General features: G+C 36.5%; 1 protein-coding gene across 2 annotated transcripts in view; it reads right to left on the bottom strand.

The window, feature by feature from the left end:
* The window catches only part of LOC132545744 (uncharacterized), a 33,632-nt gene that overhangs the window by 11,156 nt on the left and 9,991 nt on the right, over window positions 1–12,485 (bottom strand). For both annotated transcript variants that reach the window (XM_060209467.1, XM_060209522.1), the window contains exons 12-21: window positions 11,900–12,015; window positions 9,593–9,719; window positions 8,565–8,847; window positions 6,549–6,743; window positions 5,881–6,034; window positions 3,338–3,497; window positions 2,370–2,591; window positions 1,865–2,011; window positions 790–958; window positions 451–618 (exon numbers count right to left, since the gene is read on the bottom strand). In XM_060209467.1, coding sequence (XP_060065450.1) covers window positions 451–618; window positions 790–958; window positions 1,865–2,011; window positions 2,370–2,591; window positions 3,338–3,497; window positions 5,881–6,034; window positions 6,549–6,743; window positions 8,565–8,847; window positions 9,593–9,719; window positions 11,900–12,015 — 1,741 coding nt within the window. The remainder of the gene's footprint in view (window positions 1–450; window positions 619–789; window positions 959–1,864; window positions 2,012–2,369; window positions 2,592–3,337; window positions 3,498–5,880; window positions 6,035–6,548; window positions 6,744–8,564; window positions 8,848–9,592; window positions 9,720–11,899; window positions 12,016–12,485) is intronic.

The following is a 12,485-nucleotide window of genomic DNA, read 5'->3' as shown; positions in this document are numbered from 1 at the left end:
AAATAAGACAATGGTACAGATTATCTGTAGGGGTAAGACAGGTGTACAGATTATCTGCATGGGTAAGACAGGTGTACAAATTATCTCAAAAATAAGACAATGGTACAGATTATCTGTAGGTGTAAGACAGGTATACAGATTATCTGTAGTGGTAAGAAAGGTGTACAGATTATCTGTAGGGATAAGACAGGTGTACAGATTATCTAAAAAAAAAAGACAATGGTACAGATTATCTGTGGAGAAAGAGGCATACATAATACTGGTTTACAAGTCTGCTGTGCTCAAACAGATATGTTTGCCATAGTGGCAAATCACCAGTTTTGGTCTTGAACCGTAGGGTACAATGATCTTCCTTAATGTCAAAATTTGATATTTTTGTCCAATGGCCTATTCAGTTAAAGGAAAACAACAAAAAATCTTAAAAATCTCTAACCAGGAATCTATCCTTACCTATAGGTGGCAGTCCCCACAATCTGTTTACCCGAACTCTCAGTCCTTGTTTAATACGATATCTGACCATAGCATCCAGAGGAAGATTACCAGCAGTGAATTTCGGACCCACTTTCTTGATATCTAGTTTGGCTTGGAGCCAACCAAGAAGTTCTTCATCAGTTTCACCTGTGAAATAGGTCAAAGGTCAAAGAGTAAAAAGCAGTTGGACCCAAGAAATTATTTCTTGCAACTCCATAGAGACTATTGTAATAATGTTACTATGTTACATGCCATAAAGCAATATTCCATCTTATATAGGTAAATATCTTTACAGCTCGAATTAAGTTAACTCCTCACCAAGTGGGAATCCTTGAGAGCTCTGTAGCCGTTGTATCATGTGCGTTTCTGTCTTGGGGTAGTTCATGTGGTCAGCATAACTGGCAAATATTCTCTCATCTGTGATGGTTGGTCGAGCTGGTTCAGAATGATAATAGCCTATACCATACCTTGGAGCATCAATATATTCCTACAAAGTAAGCCAATTAAATGTTTTAAAGTCATGACCACATCACAGTCAAAACTGGATTAGTTATATCTTAATATACCAGGTTGTTTTCATCTCAGTCAGTTCCTCAGATTTTATGCTTTAATATGCTCAGGTTGTTTTAATAAATGACAGTGTCATGATCTACTGATGCTTTTGTGAAAAAAATTAATTGCTTATTGAGTAGAAGCGCCTCGATTCCGCAGAAATGGCGATTACCTGATTAGGTCTGAGGGGACAGGTGAAAATCGAAAACTTTGAGATTTAATAACTCGACACTGGGGTGACAGATTTCGACAGGGTTTTCGTTATTATTATTTTTACGGCCTTCTTAACATTATATCTAAATATAAAATTACACTCAGTGTACACTTTAAACACAATGCCATTTGATGTAAAAAAAAAACAATTAAAAAAAAAAAAGAACCCTAAAAAACTGATCATGTGACAAACATATAGTTAGACCTATACTACAATTAGAAAAGGACTTTGCCTTCATTTACTAAGAATGGCAGAAAGGCTCAATGGTAATCATTTATGTAGATCATTTCCACAGCAAACTGCTTGAAAATCAGGACAATCCCATTTTAGTTAAGTAGTTCTTATGATTTACTACATTAAATTAATAGGCTTAAGGATTTGGAATAAAAAACAGGTTGACAGTACTGTGAAGCAGAAACTTCCAACAGGCACAGCACATACATTTACATTTAATAAACACACACTGCTGTAAAACGTATATATGCTTATCAATACACTTAACTAACACTCATTTATCAAATGAGCAAAACCCGAAGAAACCAATTATAAATTAGACAGTGTTAACAGTAGTATTCATATAATAACCTGCCGTAAAACGTAAAATAAGTTTACATTAAAGCTGCATACCTGTTCATGTGGCAGGATTCGAACCAGAATGGAGGAAGCAGGCACGACCTTGAACTGGTCCAAATCTGTCACCTTGTACCTTGCTCTGTTCTTTGGTAGACCATTTCGTAGTCGTAACTGATGTCCGCCCACATTCAGCTTTCCTTTCTGTTAAAAAGTTGTTAACAGATCATATACTACATCATCAAATTAATATCCATCCTGCAAAGTCTTGAAAGGTCTATTTTTATAGTTATTTTCTGTTCATTTTTATATTAACTTAAATGACTTTGATGCTGTGGTATGGCATGAGCTTACCAATTCTTTGAATCACATGAACTAAAGAACAAAATCCATAGGAAATGGTTATACAAATAGACAGACAGCCACTTTCTTTGTCTTAATACCGTGGAATTTCTCAATGGCCATGACTTGGACAGTGATGTTGGAAAGAGTTTGAAGAAGTTAGACCTTTATAAATAGATAAGTTATGACAGGTATACAAAAGTACATATTAAAATCTTACATTGAAGATTGGTACAAACACACTGCCTATGACTGATATTTCTTCAGCGAAGATGTCGTAGGTATAGACACGAAGGAAGGCCACCATCTGTGGATTCAACTCCTTCTCCTCTTCATTAAATTCCAGTCTGAACACAAATCTTGGACTACGAGCTGAACTTTTAAGGTCTGGCAGTGCCAGTAACACTTTGGTCATGTCTGGTGCCCCTATGATTCCAGTGACCTGTGGGTAAATCATAGCAATATTACAATGATGAACTTTATATTTCCAGTACATCATTCAGAATAAGTGGACCTAACAAACAATCTTTTGTTTTATGTACATTCAAATTCCACTGGCCACAGGATGTTCCAGAGCAACTTAAGATTAAGCATATGAAGAGAGAGAGAGAAATTTAATATTCCACCGAAGTTTTCCCCTGTAGTCACAGGGTCACATTAGGTATATTTACAACATCAAGATTGAAACCAGAGACTAAAACATTTGATACAACAGACTTAAACTAAGAGTTGCATATGAAGAATCAAGGAAAATAGTACAAAATATTCCAAAACAAAATTAGTGTCTACCATCACATGATTTTTCTTGGTTCAACTCAAGTTCACTTGAATTTCTTCTTTCCTTCCTATTTCGGGGACAGCATGGTTGTTTTAATGGATTTCATACATTTACTTGATGATCAGTTAATGAATTAACATGCAAAAAATTTGAGTGTAAAAATTCATCCTGCCAGTACTTTTCCAGAAAGAGCAATAAAAAACTTCAATTTCCATAATTCAAGATGGCCACCAGTCCAAAATTTCATTTCCCTTGAAAATACTGTTTCAGTGCTTTTCCGGAAATCAAAACAAGGTATACTGTTTACGGATGGATGACGGATGGACAGAAGACAATAGATGTAGATATAGGGTGATTTCAAAAGCCCAACATCTGATGACAGTTGGCTTAATATCATTTGATACACTTACCTTAATAATGGAAGCATTGTCAGGTATAAAGTGGACAGCATCAATATACAGATCAAATCTGGAGTTGAGACCTGTTGGTTCTGGATCCTTCCTAGATGCAAATGGATTGTATTCCACCCAAGGATCAAGCAGTTCATCTGGAGTCTTGATAACCTCCTCCCTGTACAACAGAGGAATTGCATAACTTTAATGTTACTGCATTTTTTCTCTCATTCCAGCATGATATCTACATCATTTGTTGTCCAAGGGAAGTAACCCAATTTTTCTGTTCTACAATTATCAGATTTTACCCAAGACCAAAAAGATTAACCTTGCACATATATATACAAATGAAATAAGGAGTTCAATTAAAGAACGGAATCAGGAGACCTAGTGGCCTTGATGGTCACCTGAGATCAGCAATATTTAATATAAAGGTTAAAGGGAAAGTAGCTTTCAAGTGTTGTGAAAAGGAAATTGTGACATTGATGATAGTAAGCCAATGTCAATACATGAATACCATCAAAACTGTCATCCTATGCTAACAAATCTTACAAAGTTATTTCCAGTGGGAAATACAAAATGTTAGCTCAAAAATGTGATTTTTCAATAAAATGTTTTAGTAAAGTTAATCTCCTCTCTAGGAAGAAATGTGAGAGTCATTTTGGTAATTGGTAATAAAAGCACCTGAAGATGTTCCATCCTAGAAGAGTATACCTGGGTGTTGAGAAGTCAATTTGACCCCTTTTGTCTCTGCCTAACAGCCCTTTGGGGTCAACTAGGATCAATTTGGATATGGGCATACCAACAAGCTGTCATCCTTCACTCATAATTCTAATCAAATGTGCAAAAACATGATAGCAACTAGCAAAATGGGAAATTACCATTCTTAATCTTAGAGACAGTGGTCTGTGCGAGACATTAAAAAATGTCAATTACATATGGTTATCTTTTGAAACAGAGGTTAGCAATAACATATTAGTATGTAGAGTCTGTGTTGGGTCTTATGACTAGATTTGTCATTTATTAAAATCAGCTTCCTTGGTATTCACAAAGCATAGCTGTAAATCTAACAATCATATAATTAATCATTCATTATTATCAGGATAGTCTTTGCACAATTATCTTATCAAAGTGTTTAGTGAAAGACTGTTACTCTTTGGCAAAATACACTTGCCTACATTTCATGCTTTGTGTACTGATCACTTGCAATACATAGTTGGAGCCTCAGTCTGTCAGCAGGTGCTCGCACAATAAGACAGTGGGACATGATAGATAACATTACTCACAGATATCACAATGATCTGGTTTGTGCATTACATTGTGTGATGTGGAATATAAAAACAAAAAAATGCTTACCAAGTGTTTAATATATCTCGTTAAAAGTCATAAAATGATTGTATTTGATAAAATTCTTAATTAAATCAAACTAAAACAACTACAAAAAGTAAGATGGCACCGCTCGCAAGTGTGATACATGTACACATTGTACTGTCATCTGTCTAGGAAAAAAACTTGGTATAAAGATGTCTTATGATTTTTATTAACAATACACCTTTTGATGTTGTTTACTTCTTTGAGTATTTTAAGCAACAATGTCTGACGCATCACAAGTACACATGGTATTTGCGTAAAATATACACACATGTGCCAAGCGGTCATTCTTGCTGGAGTAAAATGATCATAACTCTGTAATTTTCTCATAAATTAAACTGAAACTTTGTATATTAATGTTTTACAATCATATCTTTTGATGTCACCAACTTACTGCGTATTTTTAGATATATAATTGAAGACATTGCCCTTGAGTTTGATACACACTGCTCGTGATCGAGGAAAATTTAACTCTCCATTATTCAATCAATTTTACAAATAACAACATCTCTATCTTATCTATGACCCCACTAACTGTACTGATTATTTCATGACATCTTTTCTGAAGAGTCTTTATGACTCTTACTATCACAGATTATCACTTATAGCCAACAGATAGACTGCTAAGAACAGATGTCAGTGACTCCACAATTCTGTGCATTCCACCATATTGTCCTGCCTCGGAGAATCCTCTGCAAACCAATGCTAGTTTGTAATGGATGCAAATCTCAATTTGACTATTTCCATGCACACCGAGTGTTTTAAGATGCTTTGAAAGATGGGAACAGTGGTCATAGCATATGACTGCTGCTATGTAGTATGGTGAACTCATTGGAATATTTCCACCAATCAGAAAGCTAGGATTGGTAATAACAGCTAGATCTAAAGACTGTTTCAATAGGCTGTGTTATGTTTAGCCTCAAAAGAGATGGTCTTCAATGATGATAAGAATGATAAACTGTTCTCTGATTATGATGGATGAATATGTCATAGATTAGTGTTCTAGTGATTGATAGAAGGACAAACATCTCAAAAACAACCTTCTAAACCAGCTTACTTAAATTATGTAATTATATAATTGATTACAACTTAAAATCTGTGTTCATATGATTGTAAATGATAATAAATAAAACGATGAGGTTTCAGTTTCTGATTGAATATCCAGACAATTTCAGAGATAAGGGACTTACTCTTTCTTCTCTTCCTCTACCTCTTCAACCTCGACTGGGGTCTCTGGTGGAGGAGTGATGATTTTAACCTCTTCCACTTTCTTCTTGGACTTGGGCTCATGTTTAGGTTCATAAACCACCGCACCAAGCTCCGAGCTGTATCCAAGCAGACCCTCTGTAGTATAACGTTACATGTTAACAATACATTCCTTCAATTTCTAACCAATATAAAGAATTATTAAATTAGACAATGAGTGATATCAGTACTAAGTAGCCTTGACCTCTGAGTTGAACCAATCTTCAGTAGAGAGACAGCACTGTAGTACTTACTGATTCCAATATAAGAAAGTTCTGTACCAGGAATTAACAATACCAGTAACAATTCCAAACAATTTTACAAATAGTCTGTGGATTTCAACATAACGGTCACCAATGATATGCTAGAGTTTTATAGTCTGTGGATTTCAACATAACGGTCACCAATGATATGCTAGAGTTTTATAGTCTGTGGATTTCAACATAACGGTCACCAATGATATGCTAGAGTTTTATAGTCTGTGGATTTCAACATAACGGTCACCAATGATATGCTAGAGTTTCTCATATTAAAATGCTAATTTGATTATAGATTTAAGGGAAAGAAATCAAAATACTATGTTCTACACCAGAACAATATAAGCTGTACCTACCCGGTTTCTCCTTTGGTGTCTGAGGGACAGTCGAGATGAGGCTGTCAGGCACTTCACCAGAGTGAATGGAATGTTTGTTTTCTCCTGCCTGTAATGTCCATTGTACATCTACAGAGTCTGTTGATGTCCGCCCATCTAGGGAGTCCCGGTAAAACAAGGGCACACGTGCCCAGCCCAGCTGGACAGTAGCGGCATCTAAAGAGGAGGTAATTTATTTACAATTATTAATATGTAAGATACCTCATCATGTCCAGTCCAGCTGGAAAGTCATGGTCTGTACAGATGAGGCACTTAATTTAATTTATTATCTTTGAAAGTACAATTATCATGTCCAAATGAGTTGGACAGTGGATTGGTGGCCTTTACTGAGGAGAAAAGGAATTTAATTATTGTTAAATTTTCAAACCTGGCTGGACAGTAGTGACCTCTTTAGAGGAGGCAAGTTATGTTGTTTTACTACTAACAGCATAAAATGTTGCAGCTGGTCTCTATCTCTATCTTGAGTAAGTATGACTCACCTGTACGGCTAGTGCAGCTGGTCTCTATCTCTATCTTGAGTAAGTATGCCTGTACTATCTGGTCTCTATCTCTATCTTGAGTAAGTATGAATGTATGACTTCCTGTAAGTATGACTATTATAGCTGGTCTCTATCTCTATCTTGAGTAAGTATGACTCTCCTGTACGGCTAGTGCAGCTGGTCTCTATCTCTATCTTGAGAAAGTATGACTCTCCTGTACGGCTATTGCAGCTGGTCTCTATCTCTATCTTGAGTAAGTATGACTCTCCTGTACGGCTATTATAGCTGGTCTCTATCTCTACCTTGAGTAAGTATGACTCTCCTGTGCGGCTAGTGCAGCTGGTCTCTATCTCTATCTTGAGTAAGTATGACTCACCTGTACGGCTAGTGCAGCTGGTCTCTATCTCTATCTTGAGTAAGTATGACTCTCCTGTATGGCTATTGCAGCTGGTCTCTATCTCTATCTTGAGTAAGTATGACTCTCCTGTACGGCTATTGCAGCTGGTCTCTATCTCTATCTTGAGTAAGTATGACTCTCCTGTATGGCTAGTGCAGCTGGTCTCTATCTCTATCTTGAGTAAGTATGACTCACCTGTATGGCTAGTGCAGCTGGTCTCTATCTCTATCTTGAGTAAGTATGACTCACCTGTATGGCTAGTGCAGCTGGTCTCTATCTCTATCTTGAGTAAGTATGACTCTCCTGTACGACTATTATAGCTGGTCTCTATCTCTATCCTGAGTAAGTATGACTCACCTGTATGGCTAGTGCAGCTGGTCTCTATCTTGAGTAAGTATGACTCTCCTGTATGGCTATTATAGCTGGTCTCTATCTCTATCTTGAGTAAGTATGACTCTCCTGTACGGCTATTATAGCTGGTCTCTATCTCTATCTTGAGTAAGTATGTCTCACCTGTACGGCTATTATAGCTGGTCTCTATCTCTATCTTGAGTAAGTATGACTCTCCTGTACGGCTATTGCAGCTGGTCTCTATCTCTATCTTGAGTAAGTATGACTTTCCTGTACAGCTATTGCAACTGGTCTCTATCTCTATCTTGAGTAAGTATGACTCTCCTGTATGGCTATTGCAGCTGGTCTCTATCTCTATCTTGAGTAAGTATGACTCTCCTGTATGGCTATTGCAGCTGGTCTCTATCTCTATCTTGAGTAAGTATGACTCACCTGTATGGCTAGTGCAGCTGGTCTCTATCTTGAGTAAGTATGACTCTCCTGTACGGCTATTATAGCTAGTCTCTATCTCTATCTTGAGTAAGTATGACTCTCCTGTACGGCTATTATAGCTGGTCTCTATCTCTATCTTGAGTAAGTATGACTCTCCTGTACGGCTATTATAGCTGGTCTCTATCTCTATCTTGAGTAAGTATGACTCTCCTGTACGGCTATTATAGCTGGTCTCTATCTCTATCTTGAGTAAGTATGACTCTCCTGTACGGCTATTATAGCTGGTCTCTATCTCTATCTTGAGTAAGTATGATTTACCTGATTTTTTAGAGGCTGGTTTCTTGTACTCCACCCTCAGTAGGGCATAAGGGTGGGCTCCAAGCTCACGTTCCACATCGTACTGAGAAATGTCGATACTCTCATAAACAAACTTGTCCTGGGGAAAGTGAATCTCATACAGCAGATTTTTGTACACATCTTTTGTTTGTACTGCAGTGTAGGCAGGGTGCATGGACATACGTGACCGGAGCTTTATACTGCCAAAGTAGATTGATACATGCAGAACTAGGTCTGCAGCATTCAAGTAATTCAACCATGACTCCTGGTGGGAAAAAAATATAAATGTATTATTTATTTATTATATTATTACTTCAGTCATAAATTTCATCATATGTGATTGTAATATACATGGATTTTTCTGAATTTCAATAAACATAGACTGTCCACGACTTCAATTGACAAGGCCTTCCTGCAATTTCAATCTATAAGGATTTCTCCAAATTTTGATATACAAGGGCTTTCCCCTATTTCAATACACAAGGATTTCTCTCACCTTCAAGGAAGAATTTTTAATTGATCTCGACTTCACTGCAAGAAACTTGAAAAAAATCTTCTATGCTAAGATGCTAAGTTTTGTATTGGAAGTGCCCAAGTTTATGGGTAATTGTAAAATAACAAAACAAACACAATTTATTGGAAATTCTTCAAAATTTGGTTCAGTTTTGATTATCACTTCATATGTTTAGGAGTCTATGAGGTGTGTATAATTTGCCATTATGATTACGACATTGTCATGTTGCCCACATGGAAGTAAGTGACATTATCTAATGTTGGATTACACAGAACAGATATGACATTACATGACATAGACATGACATTACATGGTTCCTACTGTATGTGTATTTGCAAAAATTCAATATTCTGAAATAATCATCTTGGTCATTTGTCCTTGAAATTGTTTGGTTGCTGTTTGTATTGTCAAAGATATTCACAAAATGATCCTTAAGAATCATGTCATGTAGTACTGTTTCATGTAATTAGTAGTTGAGAAAGTCTTAAGAGCCTACCTTTGAAACAGCTGTTGATGGTATAACAAGTTTTAAGCTAACATCCTTCATACCAAATGGTGGAAGGAAGCCAGGGACAGTAGGACTGGCAATGGAAACACCTCCACTGAGACGTGAAGCCGGCGTCCTGTAACACAGAGTATCAGTGAAATGGTTATAGGATTGATAATGGGTACACCTCCACTGAGATGTGAAGCCGGTGTCCTGTAACACAGAATATCAGTGAAATGGGCATAGGAATGATAATTGATACACCTCCACTGAGACGTGAAGCCGGCGTCCTGTAACACAGAATATCAGTGAAATGGTTATAGGAATGATAATGGGTACACCTCCACTGAGATGTGAAGCCGGCGTCCTGTAACACAGAATATCAGTGAAATGGGCATAGGAATGATAATTGATACACCTCTATTGAGACGTGAAGCCGGCGTCCTGTTACACAGAATATCAGTGAAATGGGCATAGGAATGATAATGGAAACACCTCCACTGAGATGTGAAGCCGGCGTCCTGTAACACAGAGTATCAGTGAATTGGTTATAGGAATGATAAAAGATACACCTCTATTGAGGCATGAAGCCGGCGTCCTGTTACACAGAATATCAGTGAAATGGGCATAGGAATGATAATTGATACACCTCCACGGAGATGTGAAGTCGGCGTCCTGTGAAACAGAGTAACAGTGAAATAATCATAGGAATGATATTAGATTCACCTCCACGGAGATGTGAAGCTGGTGTCCTGTAACACAGAGAAACAGTGAAATAGGAATGATGTAAGATAAGCTCCCAATGTGAATCTGAAGGTAATGGCATCAAACAGATTGGTATGAAGCTGATGTCATTACTCACCTGCATGGGAAAATGTATCGAAACTTCTTACTTTCATTTGTCAAACGTGGGTTCATGCCACCATTAAATTGAGGAAATGTGTGGGTTTAGCAGTAAATGATTAACTCCAATGTGTTGGTTTATCATGTTAGACAGTATTAAACATACTACACATTATTACATGCCCTGTGTATACACATATACACACACATACACCCTCACATAAGTAATCAAGACAGTCTTTTGTATTGGAATTTTAAAGATAGGAATCAATGCATGCTCTAATGAACACTGTAAAACAATACATTAAAACATGAACTCAAATGGTTTGTGGGATGTTTTCACATGTTAACATTAAATCTTACAATACTAGAATGCTGAAATAGAAACAGATTCCAAGTAATGAAAGTGTTCTGGTAAAAGATGCTGTTAGTAGAAAGCTATTGTGATTTTAATCAATGTGAATAAACAAAGATTTTATCAAATGGTATACTGACAAAAGTTCAGCAGGTGTAATCTATTTTAATTAAACTTTTTATATTCTTTGACCAAAAAAACACAGTCTGAGAGACATGTAACCCTGTATATTCTTTGACCAAAATAAGCAGTCTTAAAGTCATGTAACTTGCTGCAACACGTCTAGTTAGTGTTAAGTTAGAGCTATAATTGGGCCAAGGAGGTTGTCTTGAAAACTATAGTGAAAAACAGGTCAGGTAGAACAGATGGCCTCTGTATCCCACTCTCTCCTATCCCTTCATATCATTTCCCCTTTACTCATTTTCTTATCTTTTCTCCTCTGCTAATAGGGGCGAAAGGCCATAATATTGAAAATAAAACCCCTTAATAGATGAAATAAACAGTAGTTCTAAAACTAAATGCCATTTATCAGTTATCTGTGGAAGACCAACACCTAAAATGACAGTAGTGAATATATTTCTCTTGTAAAAGGATGACAAAGAAAGTAGAAACATCTGTATCAAGAACAGTCCACAAAATATGACTGGGATATAGAAGTGTAGTTATCAGGTAGATAGTGGTCCTACACTATACAAATATTGAATTTGCAGATGATAAAACAGTGGAGGTTATTTGAATATAATAAAATCACAATTATCTTATAAAACAAAATGACATTGATTTGGGAAAGGAAAAGTATGATCATGGGTAGAAGTTTATACATGTCCTGTTAAAATGGCAGAGTAACAAGGCATGCATGACTGACATTAAGGACAAAGGGGCTTGGTTTGACTGACATTAAGGACAAGGGGGTTTTGTTCGTTTGACATTAAGGACAAGGGGGTTTTGTTCGTTTGACATTAAGGACAAGGTGGTAATGTTCGACTGACATTAAGGACAAGGGGGTTTCATTCACAGACATGCAGGAAATGGAATATCCATGAACCTTTATTTCAGCCCTGAGAAATTTAACAGCTAGAACATAGATTCATAAAGAGTAATAAGAAAAATTAACTTACACAGGACGCTGTCGGTTCAGGTAGGGAATCTCCATGAGGTCTTTTCCACTCTCCAGGTGGATCCAGGCCATTTGAATATCAACTGTGTACAACTTACATGGCTCAAAGAAAAACACCTACAACACAAAAATAACCCATAATTAATCATAACAATTTTCCTGCTCCAGATATACAATGTAAGTATTCTCTGTTCTATATTCTATTCAATTTTCCTTTCACAAATGTTTGTTTTTGTTTTTCCTACATACAATGTCACACAGTTTCACATCCCCTATTGCTTTCGATTCTTGTTAAGTTATGTATATGATCTTGCCTTCAGACTGACAAGTACTGTGTTTTCCTGGAGATCTGACAGACCCATCATAATCATTCTTCTTATAACCAAAGTCCAAATGTATATTCAACAACAAACATGAGTTGTCAAGTTTTGAAAAACCAACTTTCTTGAAAGTGTATCAATGATTGCAATTAACTGCTCTTAAAATACTGTAAATTAGCACATATAGTGCACACTCAGGTATAGAGCACAGCTACTTTTTTGTGGTCAGATTTAGGAAAAAAAAAAAAAAAAGAAAAATTAAAATAT

This window comes from Ylistrum balloti, unplaced genomic scaffold, assembly GCF_031769215.1.
Source record: "Ylistrum balloti isolate Yb309-2 unplaced genomic scaffold, AGI_CSIRO_Ybal_v1 Utg369562, whole genome shotgun sequence".
NCBI classification, from domain to species: Eukaryota; Metazoa; Mollusca; class Bivalvia; order Pectinida; family Pectinidae; genus Ylistrum; species Ylistrum balloti.
The sequence above is the reverse complement of the archived record's forward strand: the minus strand, read 5'-3'. Positions and strand labels throughout refer to the sequence as shown.